We start from the raw sequence: 13733 nt of genomic DNA, 5'->3' as shown, positions 1-13733 counted from the left end.
GAATGGACTTTACTGATCAAAGTGTTAACTACTGGCGAATACAAATATATGATATAACATTTATTAAATATGACCTCAATATAAAATACATAAATTCAATAATAAGTATGTACATAGGAATATACAGTATGTATAAATAAATCAAAAAATAACTCCAGCGTGAACTAAAGTGGGCTGTTGTATAATCTAATAGCTACAGCAGGAATGATTTCCCGTGGTGCTGCTTTATGGACGTCCCTCTGCATGACGCGCATTAACGTCCAGGCTTGTTTGTTGCAGTTGGTGGCCATCATCTCAGAAGCAGCCAGCTCAGGGATTTCCCTGCAGGCCGACAAACGAGTGAAGAACCAGAGGCGAAGGGTCCACATGACCCTGGAGCTGCCGTGGAGTGCAGACCGGGCCATCCAGCAGTTCGGTAAGTCAGGGAAATGAACCTCAGAACCAGTCACTTTCCACTAAAAGCTCTTTCTACACACAGCTGGGGAACTTTGTAGAAAAAAAAAATCTGACCTTTTGAAGCAGTTTTTGTTTTCCGTTAGCTGCGATTCACACAGAATCGTTTTGTCTGTCAGAAAATCATCACTGACCTCAGAGCCCACATGCAGCCTTCAGAGTAATTATTTGTCTATGAATCATCAGCAAATATAGGTTATGTTAAAGAGCGCTACTCTCCCCAATTTTTAGATTTGTCCCAGGGTTATGTCAGCTCTCTAAAGTTAGCTCCTATGTCAGAGTCTTTGACTTTAGGTCAAAGATCTTAAATTAGTAGGTTGGTCTTTTTAAAAAAAAAAGATTTAAACAAAAGTTCCCTTTGTATCCAAAAAGAGAAAAAGTTCACCCATATGTTTCTGAAAATATCAAAGCTGTGGCTGTATAATCATTCTGCAATTTGCTCTCTTGTTGTTTTGCCCTGACTCTGCTTGTTTTCATACCTAAGATGAATAGTGACGCCCTCTTCCTCCTCTGTGGTTTCTGCAAGAGCACACTCCCACAAATACCTTCATTCATTTGCATGATTTTTTTTCCAGCTATATATTTATTCTAATAGATTTTTGTGTTTAGTTTGCCGTTTCACACAGATAGTTCCCACTCCTACTCAGAGCCAGCATAAACAGTGTATTTCATCATGAAACATTTATGTGCAAGTTGCAGAAGGTTGATGGGGAAAAAAACAAAAAAAAAAAAACATTGGACATTTTTTATTCATCCCTATCATTCTGTTCAGGCTTCATGATCATCTCTTACACACTAAGACTGTTTTTTCGCTGTTCTTTTAATCCGAAATATGTAACAAAAATCCCCAACTTGTTTTATATTCGTTTCTGCCATTTAGAGCGGCTTATCTTAAAATCTGCAGTCTTGTGACAGTGGCTTGTATGTCATTTAGACACGTCATGTGGAATGAAGCTTTTCACTTGTGAACACATGACATACAAAGCACCTTCACCACTCTAATGAAAGGTGTGAAGTTGCGGATCACAACACGGAGGACGAATAAAACAACAATCTGTTGTCATCATCTCCAGAAACTTTAGGCACAGTCTCACCTCCCCTCGTCTTCTGTGTTTTTCCAGGTCGCACTCACCGGTCCAATCAGGTCACAGCACCAGAGTACATCTTCCTCATCTCAGAGTTGGCCGGGGAGAGACGTTTCGCGTCTATTGTGGCCAAAAGACTCGAGAGCCTGGTGAGTGATTAAAAATTCCTCAGCTTGATCAACTTTAACCAGTGAACAGCTGGCAGGATGCTCAGATATCCAGACATCATATCTACCAGGTGGTGGGAACAAAACACTCTTCAGTGTAGAAGTTGCTACTGCAGGAAGACGACTCAACTTAGCTGTATTTAGTAGCAGTGATGTGGGATTTTTTTTTTTAATTTAAATATGGATGGTTTAACGTGTTTTAAAAATCTGAATCGATAATTAGAGTCGGGATTTCACACCTGGTCACTGCTAATTTGGAAATACTTACTGGATAAACTGCATGAGAATTTTGTTGTTTTCAAAATGACAGTAAAAATGGACCCAAATACATTTTTATAACCGCTGGAAGGCAATCATTTTATATATTTTTTTTGGTAATAACCTTTAAGCTGAAATCAGAATTGACTGAAAAATCCCAAAATTCTTAACAGTGCGTCTCCAGTTTGATGCGTTTGTCATCTTTATTTTTCCTTTCACCAGAGGAAATCTTCTCTATGACTAAAGGTGTTCTGTTCTTTTTAAATCTGTGTGGAAAAAAAAAAAAAAACAGTTTTACTGTAAACAAAGAAGATCTTCTCTTTGTGTTTATTTTCTGCGGAGTCTTTGGGTTGTCACTGCGACTTCACCCTTTGTCCTTCCTTTTGGGATGTTTGCCTGAGGATCCTTTGTTTCTTCACAAACCTCAACACATTCTGGGTCTTTCCCCTGACGGAAAACCGAGCGAGCAAAGCTAAAGCACCCCTGTCTTAATGATTTAAGACTACAGTTATTTTCCATCATTATCAATGCTTTTCTGCGCTAGCACTCATCTATTTCCATAGTGACACAGCATGACGCCTGTTTTAGGGGAAAAGGGTAAGGAGGGAGGAAAGGGAACGGTGGTTCCAGGAAGTCGTTTCTGCCTTTTCGCCAGCTGAGCGTGTGGTAAATATGTATCAGGAATAGTTCGCATCTGATCCAGCTGTGTGCTCAAGCCGGACACAGTCAGCCCAACCGGACGGCTCTGCAGCCAGTGAACATGAGAATAGTTGTGGAATCAGCTTTGGCAAAGAGATCCAGCTGTTTTCCTATCATTCCTTTATTTTAGCTGGCTGCTGCCTGCGACTTGGCTTTGTCTGACATTTCCCTCACGCACTCAGAGTTTAGTTTGAATGTGATTATAGTGTGAGAGAAAACAAAAGCACTGAACAAATGTGAATAACTTTAAAGTTCCTTTTTAACAAAGAAAGAAGAGAATTAGTTAGGCAACAGTTTTATTGTCATCTGTGTGTCAGGTGTGGGAAATGACTGCAGTGAGACGCTAAACAAAGGGCTGAACAAAATATGAACTCAGTACACCTACACTAAAGTTTTTAGAGTATTATCAGTTGGGTTTTGATACATAGACTTAGGTAATTTCAGAGTGTGTTCACACCAGGTGTGTTTAGTCTGATTAACTCTAGTTAGTTTGTCTACTAGAGCTTGGGAAGCTGTGAATGCACAATCAAACTGTGATGCGGATCAGAAAAGCTAATTCTAGCTGAACCTTGGTCTCGGTTCAGTTGAAGTGACCTCTGGTGCGCTCCAAATGAATATGTGGATGAAAGTGGACCAGAGTCCGCTTCAAAAGCATGAAATAGACTACTGCGCAGGGCATTCTGGGTAAAAACAACCATAGCAAACTCACAAATCTAGTTCTATAGGGAGAAATAGGTCATGGTCTTTTACCAAAGACAAAGGGGAAATCCTACAACCGCTAGAATCTGACACCACTCCATTTTTATTTACATTTTGTTAAGAAGGAAGTTGCGCTCATGTCTTCTTTAGAGGTTTTTGTCATTTCCTTCAGTAGGTGAGCTGGTGAACAGGTTTTCAATTAGTTTGGATGGTTTAACTCGTCGGTGTGAAAGCAAACTTCACCAGCTGAAAATGTCACAATTGTTGCGATTTTGGTCCCCAGTCAAACTGAGTCTATCAGGTGTGAAAAAACCCTTAATGTAGTAATAATAATGATAATTGGGTTGTAAGCAAAGATTAGCAATGCATAAGGTGGTAAAATGTTATTGCTTGGTGGAGCATTGAAGCTCATGACATTGAATTGTTGTTGCTATTCCTGTGTGCAGGGTGCTTTGACCCACGGCGACAGAAGAGCCACTGAATCGAGGGACCTGAGCAAGTACAACTTTGAGAACAAGGTGTGTGTTTTCAGCAGTAGTTTACTGGAATGCAATATATTAAAATCATGTAGTTTCTTGATATATGCTCACAAGATTACAAAAACATTTTTCTTTCTGCAGTATGGTACCAAGGCCCTGGATAAAATCACCAAATCAATCAATGGCTACATAGAAAACAAGGTGCCTCCTCCCAAAGGATACCCTGAAGGGGACGCCATGTTCTTCAGAGGTCAGACTGGGTCCAGAGAACACCTTGTTGTCCTGTTGTTGTCCAATAGCTAAAACCTTCTTATATCTTTTATTTCAGACATGAAAGTTGGAATGATGGATGTGGGCATAATCTGTAAGGAGCCTCGCTTTGGCATCAGTACTGAGAAAGGTAAGACTTTCCAAAAGGCATTTTGTTTGAACCGCGTGTTCAGGTTTCGTCACAAAGCTGTGTTGTGTTACGTCAGACTGCAGCATCACCAAGTTCCTGAACCGCATTCTGGGCCTGGAGGTCCACAAGCAGAACTACCTCTTCCAGTACTTCACAGATAACTTCGACTACCTGATAGAGAAGGACAAGAAGGAGGGCAAATACGACATGGGAATCCTAGGTACGGTGTCTCGACAGGGGTACTTTTTGGGTAAACATGAAATAGCTCATAAAATCCAACGAATGTCTTTTTACCGCCACACAATCAGCTTCTGGTGGGTGTGGGGTTTATAATTTGTTGGTTTACAGGTAATAAAGTGTAATCCTCTATTTGTTGTCTTGTGCCTCTCCCAGATCTGGCCCCCGGCAATGATGAGATTTATGAGGAGAAGCAGGAAACCTTCCTGACAGTCGGAAATCCTCAAGACGGACAGGTTGTTCTTTATAAGGTACGTACGGCACAACCTCACCTCCGGTGTGTTATGGTTCATGTCAGCTGTGAGGATTTTGCGATAATTAAAATCCTAGAAAATATGAATATTTTCCTATCCATAGTGTTTTAAAGGTTTGGAAAGTGCTTGGTATTCTGTCTGCACAGTTTTGTAATAAAGTTATAGCAAACTTTTAGGAGCAAAGCGTCTTTACAGTAAGGCATTTGATTATTTATATTGTGTTTAAGCATTTAATTTGAGCAGGAAGGTCATTTAACTAAATGCAAACCAATTTGTTCAACGTAATGAATATTTCATTTTCCTAATGACTCATGACTTATTGATCTGTGTAATTGAATTAAAGGTTGTCTTACGTTTTGTACATTACTAGTTATTGAAATTGGGGAATGTTTTTTGTTCTTAGACCATTCAGGTGTGTAGAGTGTGTAAGAGAGAAATTTCAACAACAAAAAAATGCTTTATTTTAGTTTCCATTGCCCCTGCTACGTAGAATACAATCACAATATGTTATTATTAACAGTAGTAAATGGTGTTATGTATTAGTGAATTGAAATTGTCCTCTTTAGATTCATTAGATTCATTTGTATTGTTTTTATCTCGCGTGGTGCTGGAAAAGTTTTCAAACGTTCCCTGAAAAGTGCTTAAATTTTACTGTGGGAAAAGTGGACAAACAGGGTAGCTATGACATCGTTTAGGTGAAATACCGCACCATCCGTCACAAAGGGTTGATGTTTCAGATATGTAAGATAAACGCATCACAGTCAGGTATGACCAGCATGTCTTCACAGCACATTGTGTTTTTGTTCTTTTATCTGGAAAAACTCTTTAATCTCTCGCTGCCTCTTCCTGTTAATCCAGGTAAATTTATAGGGCTCTAATAAGCCTCTTACTCATCCACTCACAGTAAAAACAACAGCCAAGATTTCAAGGCTTTCAGGTGGATTTTGCACCAGTACAACGTTCGATACGAAGGAAATAAAAAAAAAAACTTTTTCCATGTAACCTGCCCTCCCCCAAGCAGTTGCGACTGCGGTATTAGAGTTTTGATTGATGTCACTTTTCCAGCAGTAAGACTATGATTATACAAGCTTAGCCCCGGGGCCGTGGAGCCCATGCAGATTCTAGTCGTAGGTGGCAACAGGATAATTACTGGTATCTGCCGCTTTTAACCTCCAGCTTCAGGCTAACCTACACTTGACATTTCGGAGTCGGCCGTCGAACTGAATCCTGCGGACAGAGAAGGTTTTAATAAGCTCGGAGAGGGAGTTACATGTGGTTAGATTCACCTGTGTGAGTCTAGGACTGTGATAGTAGAGAACAGTCTGGTGGAAATGATATATTTTTTTTTTTCCTGCTTGTAGTTTTTTAAGTCAGACCCTGCTGGCTGGCTTCAGCACATGGTAAACCTGTTGGCGCCACTGCTGTGCTCATCATGTGCTTGTACATGTCCACCATAACTAAAACCGACCTAAGGTCTTTGTTGGCAAAAAAACCCAAAAAAAACACCACATTTTAATCTCATCTGTATTAACTCCAGTTAGTCCTAGAAGAGTTTACAGCACAAGCTACATGTTTATGTTTGTGGTGGTAGGACAGGAATAAGCTTATCGCAACAAGTAATGAATCAAATGACAAATCAAGATGGGAGACTTCATAATCCATTTTACTGATGGTTTCTGTTTCCGTTTTATTTATTGATTTTGGTTGGCTGGTTTTTATTTTTAGACATTAAAAATGTCTTCCAGTTCCAGTGTTAAGTGTTCTTTAGAAAATTAAACTTTATTGGTCTTCGCACTACTGTGGCGTTATCAATATATATTTGAAAATGATCTCAACGCAATATTATCATCTATTGGAATAATTGCTGGGAAAATTTACAGTCTGGCAAAATTTCATAGACAGGAAGTGTTTTTGTTTTCTGGTTTCTCTTCCTAACAAGTTGTTGGCATGTGGATGATGTGTTAATAAGTACAGTCCTAATGATTGTTATTGAGTGGTATGAAGCTTTAGGATTGTTTTGCTCCCCGTAGCGTCCTGCCAGCATAAATAAGGATCCTCATCCAGCACAGGACCCAGCAGCTGTGTCGTGTCTTATTTACACCCCACTGAAACTTGAAGTAAAACAATTATTTCTAAGACGTTTCTGAAAGGTTTATCTGCTTGCATTTGTGTGTCTCTGAAAGATTAACAAATAACCAGAAACAAACAAGTGGCAGAAATAAGTAGAAATCGTTTTATACATCAAAGCCAAAATAAATATTTCTCAGGACATTAAAGTTTATTACATTTTTGTTAGGAATTACAAAACATAAGAAAAGGTGCGGATATTTGTTAGATCTCTACGATATTTGAAGACAGATATTTTTCTGTCTTTCAAAGTCGCATCGCATGCTTGACCCTCATGTTTTTTTTTTTTGCCCTGCAGATCAGCGTGGACAGAGGAATGCCGTGGGAGGAGGCGTACAACAGGTCACTGAAGCTCTCCGGTCCTGACGAGGGATTCTACCTTTCCTATAAGGTCCGTTCGTCCGTCTCCGTCCAGGCTCCCTAAAGCTTCCCTGTGTGCTTTAATTGGTATAATCTACTAAAATTGTGTGGGTGTGTGTGCTCTCTCTGCAGCTGCGAGGTAACAGCCCGTGTGTGCTGCTGGCCGAGCAGGGAAGAGGTAAAAACTTCAACATCTACAAGCCCAACATTGGCAAGCAGACGCAGCCCGAGAGCCTCAGCAACCTGCAGCAGCGCTACAGAAAGGTAAGAAGTCAACTAACCGGAAATATTGCCTTCCTATCCATTGCGTTTAGCACACTTAAGCAAACTTTTTCTACTTCCCTCGTATTGTTGTCTATTGTATGATATTTTCTCCACCTTAATTTTAGCAGATATTGATTATTTCCTGAGATTGCCATTTAAAAACTAATGGCTCTGGAAATTGCGTTGAAAAAGGATGGATGTTCATAGCCTGAAGTCTGCTGCCCCCTGGTGGACTTGTTTCGCCAAAGCCGTTTTAGTGCTGTGCGAGTCTGCACTTGCTGAACCTTCGACAGATTATCATGTCGACTCTGTGTTGTTTCAGGTTACTTTCTTGGAGGCCAGGGAGAGCTGGGAGAACCAGTTCACCTTTTCCTTTAAGAACTGCAGCCACGCCAACTGGTGAGTAACAGAAACATCCACAACATCCCCGAGGATTATCAGCTCAGGCTTCCTCTGAGCAGTCCGCTGTCTCTAACTATTACAGGCTGTAAAAATCATTGGAGTTATGAATAAATGTCACACTTCGCAAATAAAGCCAATAAAAATAGAATAAATCCAACTGCCTTCTACTTTAGTGTTTGTCAAGTACTGGACGGCTGTTGATCCATTTCCTCTCTGCCTCTTCCAGGAACGGGAAGTGTAAGAAAATCGAGGAGGGCCAGGAGTGTCTGGCGGGGATGCGTCTCCGCCAGTATCACATGCTGTGCGGAGCTTTGTTACGGGTGTGGAAGCGGGTCTCCGACGTTGTGTCCGACATCACCAGCTCCAGCATTCTGCAGATTGTCCGCCTCAAAACCAAGCAGCACAACAAGCAAGTCGGTGAGTGCGTCCAGCGTTTCTGCGTGGAAGTCCTAGGAGAAAACCAAGATCTGTGTGTGAACGATTTTCACAAGAATTAGCTGCAAATGTCACGAAAATAAAATGTTCGAATGATCTTTAGGTTTTGCCACAGATTCTCGTGATGAATTACAATGAACTTGATCATTTCCATTCTGATGATTAACATTCTTGAAGACCAATTTTGTTTTCAGAGACTTTACAATTTATTTTAGTTGCAGTCTCGGTTCTATGTGGTTTTTATTTCCATTTTATTAATTGTTTTTGGATATTTAAAATATTTTCCCCTTCTGCATAAAATTTGAGAGAGCAAACTTGCACCATTATCACTATGTTACTTTATCACAATAATTAATTTGCTATTATGACTACTTTTTGTACTTTTATCCCAAAGAATCCCTACGGCATGTATGACAAAATTTGGAAAAGTTGCAATTAAATTAATACGTTTCCAAGGTAACGTTACATTTTAATTAAGGGGGCTGCTGAACAGAGAGTTGTTTGATGTGTTTAAGAAGCGTTTGGTCAGTCTCTCAGGACTCATTCGTTTCTCTCTCTCTCTCCACGGTGGCTGCACACAGGCATCAAGATCCCAGAAAACTGCGTGGCCCGTGTGCGCGAGGAGCTGCTGCAGATGGACGAGGAGGTGAAGCGGAGGCGGAAAGAGAAGGAGCAGCAGGAGCGCGTGCGCAAAATGGAGCAGGAGAACAAGCATCTTCTGGAGAACCTGTACAGCCAGAAGCACCTCCAAACCCAGTCGCTCGCCCATACCCTGGTGTCCAACCAGTTCCCCAAACAGAACCTGAACGCTCTGCAGAGGACTCAGCCCGGCAGCTTCTCCCAGCCATCCTCCCTGTCGCTGTTCCCTCTCAACGGCTGGCCCAACAACTCCTCCTCCTCCTCCACTTCGTTGTCCTCTTCCTCCTCCACCACCAACGGCCAGGTCTGCCAGCCCAGCCACAGATTCCCCCCGTTCTACAGCTCGTCGCCTTTCATGCCTTTCCCTCATTCCAAGAACCCGCCGCTCCAGCTCACCCAGTTCTCGCCGGCTCCCCTCCTACCTTCCAAGAACCCTCTGGACGAAATCTTGGACCTAACCGTGAGCCCGGATTCTTCGTCTCCGGACAGCACAGCGGCCAACCCGGCGGCGTTCGTGGATGACTTCAACCTGGACGTTCTCTTGGGCCCGACGGCGCCGGACATGTTGACCGGCCCGCAGCAGCCGCAGCTGCCCCAGCTCGACCTGCAGCACATCCTGCAGCACACGTCGGAGACGGCGGCGACGCCGTCCAGCCAGTTCGACCTGCAGCGCGCGCCGGAGCTGCAGCAGCAGGAGCAGCAGACGCAGGAGCAAAGCCGCGACTTGTTGGTCAACAATCCCCAGGACATACTAGAGATACTTTGCGCCGGCCTGCAGCCGCCCCCGCCCGCGCAGAAAGCCGTCTCGTCGTCTTCCGCCCTGTCCCACTACCCTAATCCGTCCTCCTCGTCCTCGTCATCCTCCTCCTCGTCCTCATCCTCGCTGTACTCCAGCGCTGCGCACTCCTCCTGCTTTCCGGCACACTCGCTGCTGCCGCTCTCGGACCCTTTGCCCAACGGCCAGTGCGGCGCGGGCGCGCTGGACGTCCGCGAGGCCCTGAACAGCATGCTGCAAGCCGGACCCGACCGCAAGTCCGTCATCCAGTACCGTCAGCAAGACTGAGAGCTCAAATCGTTACAAACTGTCTGGAATCTGTCCTGTTGTTTTTTTTTGTTTTTTTTTGGTGTTTAGGTTTTTGTGTTTTTTTTTTTTTTAAAGCAGATCGCATCTTATTTGCTGCTGTCTAGAACCTGTTCTACCCTCCTTCCTCTCACCCTGACCCTCTGACCCCTGACCCCCTCAGGGCCTATAGTCACGTCACTGCCTGTCCTGTGCTGGACTCCCTCCCGCCCCCGCCCCACCCTGAGGTGATGGCAGACTCAGTCGATAACAGATTTCTGCACCAAAGTGTGCCGTACACAGTAAAAGGCAGCTGTTTTAAAAGTCAAAAACAAAATAAAAAACAAAACAGGAAGTGAAAAACTAACCACCTTTTAGTGGAAACAAACAAACAAAAAAAAAAAAAAACGGGAGCTGTCAAGAAACACAAAACTTATTCACCGAGGCATGGAAATCTTTAAGGAAAACAAAAACAAAACAACAACAAATCCCACTGCTGATTCGTAACGAGTGAAGTTGCTGGAAGCTCTAAAAACGCCTCGCACCATTTACGACTTTTTGCTTTTTCTGTTACTTTTCTGAAAAAAAAAAAAAAAAGCAGTATGCTGAGTTTTAGTGAAGCAAAACGAAACAACAGAGAGAGTGAAAGAGAAAACACGAAATCTTTTAGCTGGTTAGCCACGAAATGCCTCCTTTTTCTGTTAATTTCCTCCACATCGTCCCTCCTGGTTCTCCCCCTGCTCCTATGAACACTAGCGCGAGGAAGAGGAAGGGGAGGAAGATCAGCCTGCTGTTGCGACAAACAGTGCCTTCAGAGAAAAACCTATAAATGCAGTCTTTAATACTCCATGTAGCCTAATGTATAGATTTGTACTCTTGAGCGGTGGTTTTATTCTTAATTTAATACACGTGTATTTGTATTTAACTTTGACCCCATGAATGAGTGAGTGAGTCAGCCGCCACTTGGTCGGTCTTTGCCGGTGTAAAGTTGTCTGCTCTGCTGCTCTTTGGTTGGGAAAACAAGTCAGGGAAGGTTTTCAGGGCGTCGAGAGGTGAAGCGAGCGGACAGACTCACGCGCGACAGCTTGGCCTACACCTGGTCAGACGCTCGCAGGTTATCAGGTCTCTGAAACGGAAAACACTACGCTCAGAGAAGCCCCGTCACGTTCTCGCACCAGGATTGCGTCTCTTTCTTCTCTGTCCTCCTCCTCATTTCTTCGTCTCCGTCCGCCGCCTTCCTGTTCCAAAATCTCCGTCTTGTCTTGATTTGTTTTGTTTTGTTTTGTTTCGTTTCGTTTTAGCACTTGTCCGATGCAGATTCTGTTTTAAATAGGAGCTCTTTGAGTGTTTTTAAAATGTGTGTTTGCGTCACTATTTTGTCCTCTTGACTTTGTTTCCCCTCTGCAGGCATGGGCTGGTATGAGATCCTGGTGTAAAAATGACAATGACATTTTCAATGAAGAAATGATTTCTACTAAAATATATTCAGATATTTCTTATTATTAAAGTATAAAATAATTCTATCTATTACATTTATGTGTTTATCAGCTACCTTTCAGCCAGCTGACCAGTAGTGAGCAGCGGTTGTCATGTGAAGCAACTTTAAACGGTCAACCTTGATAACCGTGACCAGCTCATGCCTCGTTTCAGTCTCTAAAACCCATGAAAAAAAACAAAAAAAACACAGAAAGTCGCGTTTTGTTTTGTTTTCTTTTTTGTTTTTTGTTTTGTTTTTTTCTTCTTTTTTTCCCCCATTTTTATCCATCATCTTCTACATAGGAAAACAGAAAGCTCGAGCAGCTACTATGCTGTCCTTTTTTCAGCCTCTCAGCGTGTGTGACGTCTCCTGAAGCCTCTGACAGTCTGGCGATAGTCGTGTGTGAAAACAATGCACTGTAGCTGGTTCGTGACAAATTGCCAGAAGTTCAACTTGTCGAAAAAGCAATAACCAATACAATAGTTTTGAAATGAAACAAAACAAACAAACAAAAAAAAAAAAAAACACGCCGAAAAGTTTACGCTCGAGCAGGCAAGGCTTTGCGACTGTCGTCGTTTGAGTCTTTATTTCCGTCACGTTCTGTTTTTTGTAAAGTACACTTTGACTCAGTGAGCATGACGAGTTCTTGGTGTTTTTTCTTATTGCTATCCTGAAACCTATTGTTATTTATATTTAAGGGATATTTAGATTTTAGATATGTTATCTTCTTATGATAAATAGTCCGTGGTATATTTTGGTCAGGGAACTTACTTTGTGTTGAAGATTGCTTAAAGAGAAAAACAAATTTTATTATAACCTGCCACCAAATAAGATTGCACTGTTCTGTACTGCTGTACAGTGTCTGGGTTCATTTTTAGCTCCCGCTGTCCTCTCGACCCGTTCGTCCCAGAAATACCAAAGTGTCCCACACAGACAGACACCGCTAAAGATACTGGCTCCAACATGCGAGACCTTTTATCAATCTCAGGAAGAAACCCACCGTGTCAGGGCGTTCACACAATTATATCGGGTTTTTTTTGTTTTTTTTTGTTTCCCTTGTAACAGTGATGAAACTAATGCTTCTTGGGTTTGTTTTTTTGTTTGTTTGTTTCTTAACTGTGCTGTGACTCTTGCTGTATTTATGTTGGAGATTTAATGTGATTAGTTTATTTGTCCTTGTGAAAATGCTAGTGATTTTAAATGTTTATGCCATCTTAGGGCAAAGATCAAAGCCTCTTTCGTTTAAGAAATTGTACCTTTTCTGCGGACAATTTTATTTTTATTCTTTTTTTTTTTATTTTAGCTTCATTTACACCTGGGATATTTTAACACAGGAATAACAGATCCAAGCCTCTCCCACCCCGTCTCACAGACTCATTCAAAGCAACTGTTTCTCTTTCTCATATATTTCTCTTCAGGCACATTCCAAGACGTCAGTCTGCAAAAGCTTTCTTTGTGGGTTTTTTTTTTTTTTGTTTGTTTTTGTTTGTCACAAAAGTTAAAGCTTTACATGTTTGAGGGATTTATAGATATATAAATATATATTTACAGCAATTTTATTATTTTATTTGCTTAGGTAGGCCTTTAATCATATATCATTTTGCACTAAGAATGGCATAATCCGGTTACTGTTTGCGTTGGCTATGATTGAGCAGTGCAAGCTTGTCGTCGTCCCTGTTCTTTACAATTGCTCTCTGTATACTGTAACCATGTTTCTCGTTCCTTCACAATTTGCATATTATTATATAAATGTTATCACTCTGAAATAATTTATTGCTAACAAAAAAAAATGACACAAAAACATGCTACTGATTGTATGTATTTTTAAACAAAGCCTATTTTTTCTGTAAAAAAAGAAAAAAAAAGACAAAAACTGTGTTCAGCACTTTTATTCTGGGTTTTGCTTTTGTTTTCTATATATTTATAATTTAGATCTAAATGTATATATTGTAAAATTTGTGCCTTTCGACTAATTCTTTAAGAAAAGGTTTTCTACCCATTAAAGGAAGGACTATATGAAACTGCAATCTTAACTTTGTAAACAAATAAAAACTTGAAGATTGCTGAAGCGGAGTCGTGTTTGTTTATTTGAGTTTTACGCTTTGCAATATTATTTTGCGTTCATATTTTAAAATGTCATGAAGAAGAAGTTACACTGAGCAGTCAAAAAAATAAAAACGTCCCCTGATCGCCCTCTCCTGGATGAATGATGCAACTGCATTAAAGCTGACTTCAACT

General features: G+C 41.5%; 1 protein-coding gene across 5 annotated transcripts in view; it reads left to right on the top strand.

Moving 5' to 3' along the window:
- sbno2b (strawberry notch homolog 2b) overlaps positions 1-13563 on the top strand; it is a 182898-nt gene extending 169335 nt beyond the window's left edge. For all 5 annotated transcript variants that reach the window (XM_088004881.1, XM_014970276.2, XM_014970277.2 and 2 more), the window contains 12 exons: positions 280-415; positions 1575-1687; positions 3808-3879; positions 3982-4090; positions 4169-4240; positions 4317-4460; positions 4634-4728; positions 7157-7249; positions 7351-7482; positions 7805-7881; positions 8111-8301; positions 8901-13563. In XM_088004881.1, coding sequence (XP_087861007.1) covers positions 280-415; positions 1575-1687; positions 3808-3879; positions 3982-4090; positions 4169-4240; positions 4317-4460; positions 4634-4728; positions 7157-7249; positions 7351-7482; positions 7805-7881; positions 8111-8301; positions 8901-10021 — 2355 coding nt within the window. In that variant the 3' untranslated portion in view covers positions 10022-13563. The remainder of the gene's footprint in view (positions 1-279; positions 416-1574; positions 1688-3807; positions 3880-3981; positions 4091-4168; positions 4241-4316; positions 4461-4633; positions 4729-7156; positions 7250-7350; positions 7483-7804; positions 7882-8110; positions 8302-8900) is intronic.
- The last annotated feature ends 170 nt before the right edge of the window (positions 13564-13733 follow it).

Source organism: Poecilia mexicana, unplaced genomic scaffold (genome assembly GCF_051168715.1).
Source record: "Poecilia mexicana isolate PSO_F unplaced genomic scaffold, ASM5116871v1 scaffold_4, whole genome shotgun sequence".
Classification (NCBI taxonomy): Eukaryota; Metazoa; Chordata; class Actinopteri; order Cyprinodontiformes; family Poeciliidae; genus Poecilia; species Poecilia mexicana.
This window is presented reverse-complemented; position numbering and strand designations above follow the sequence as displayed.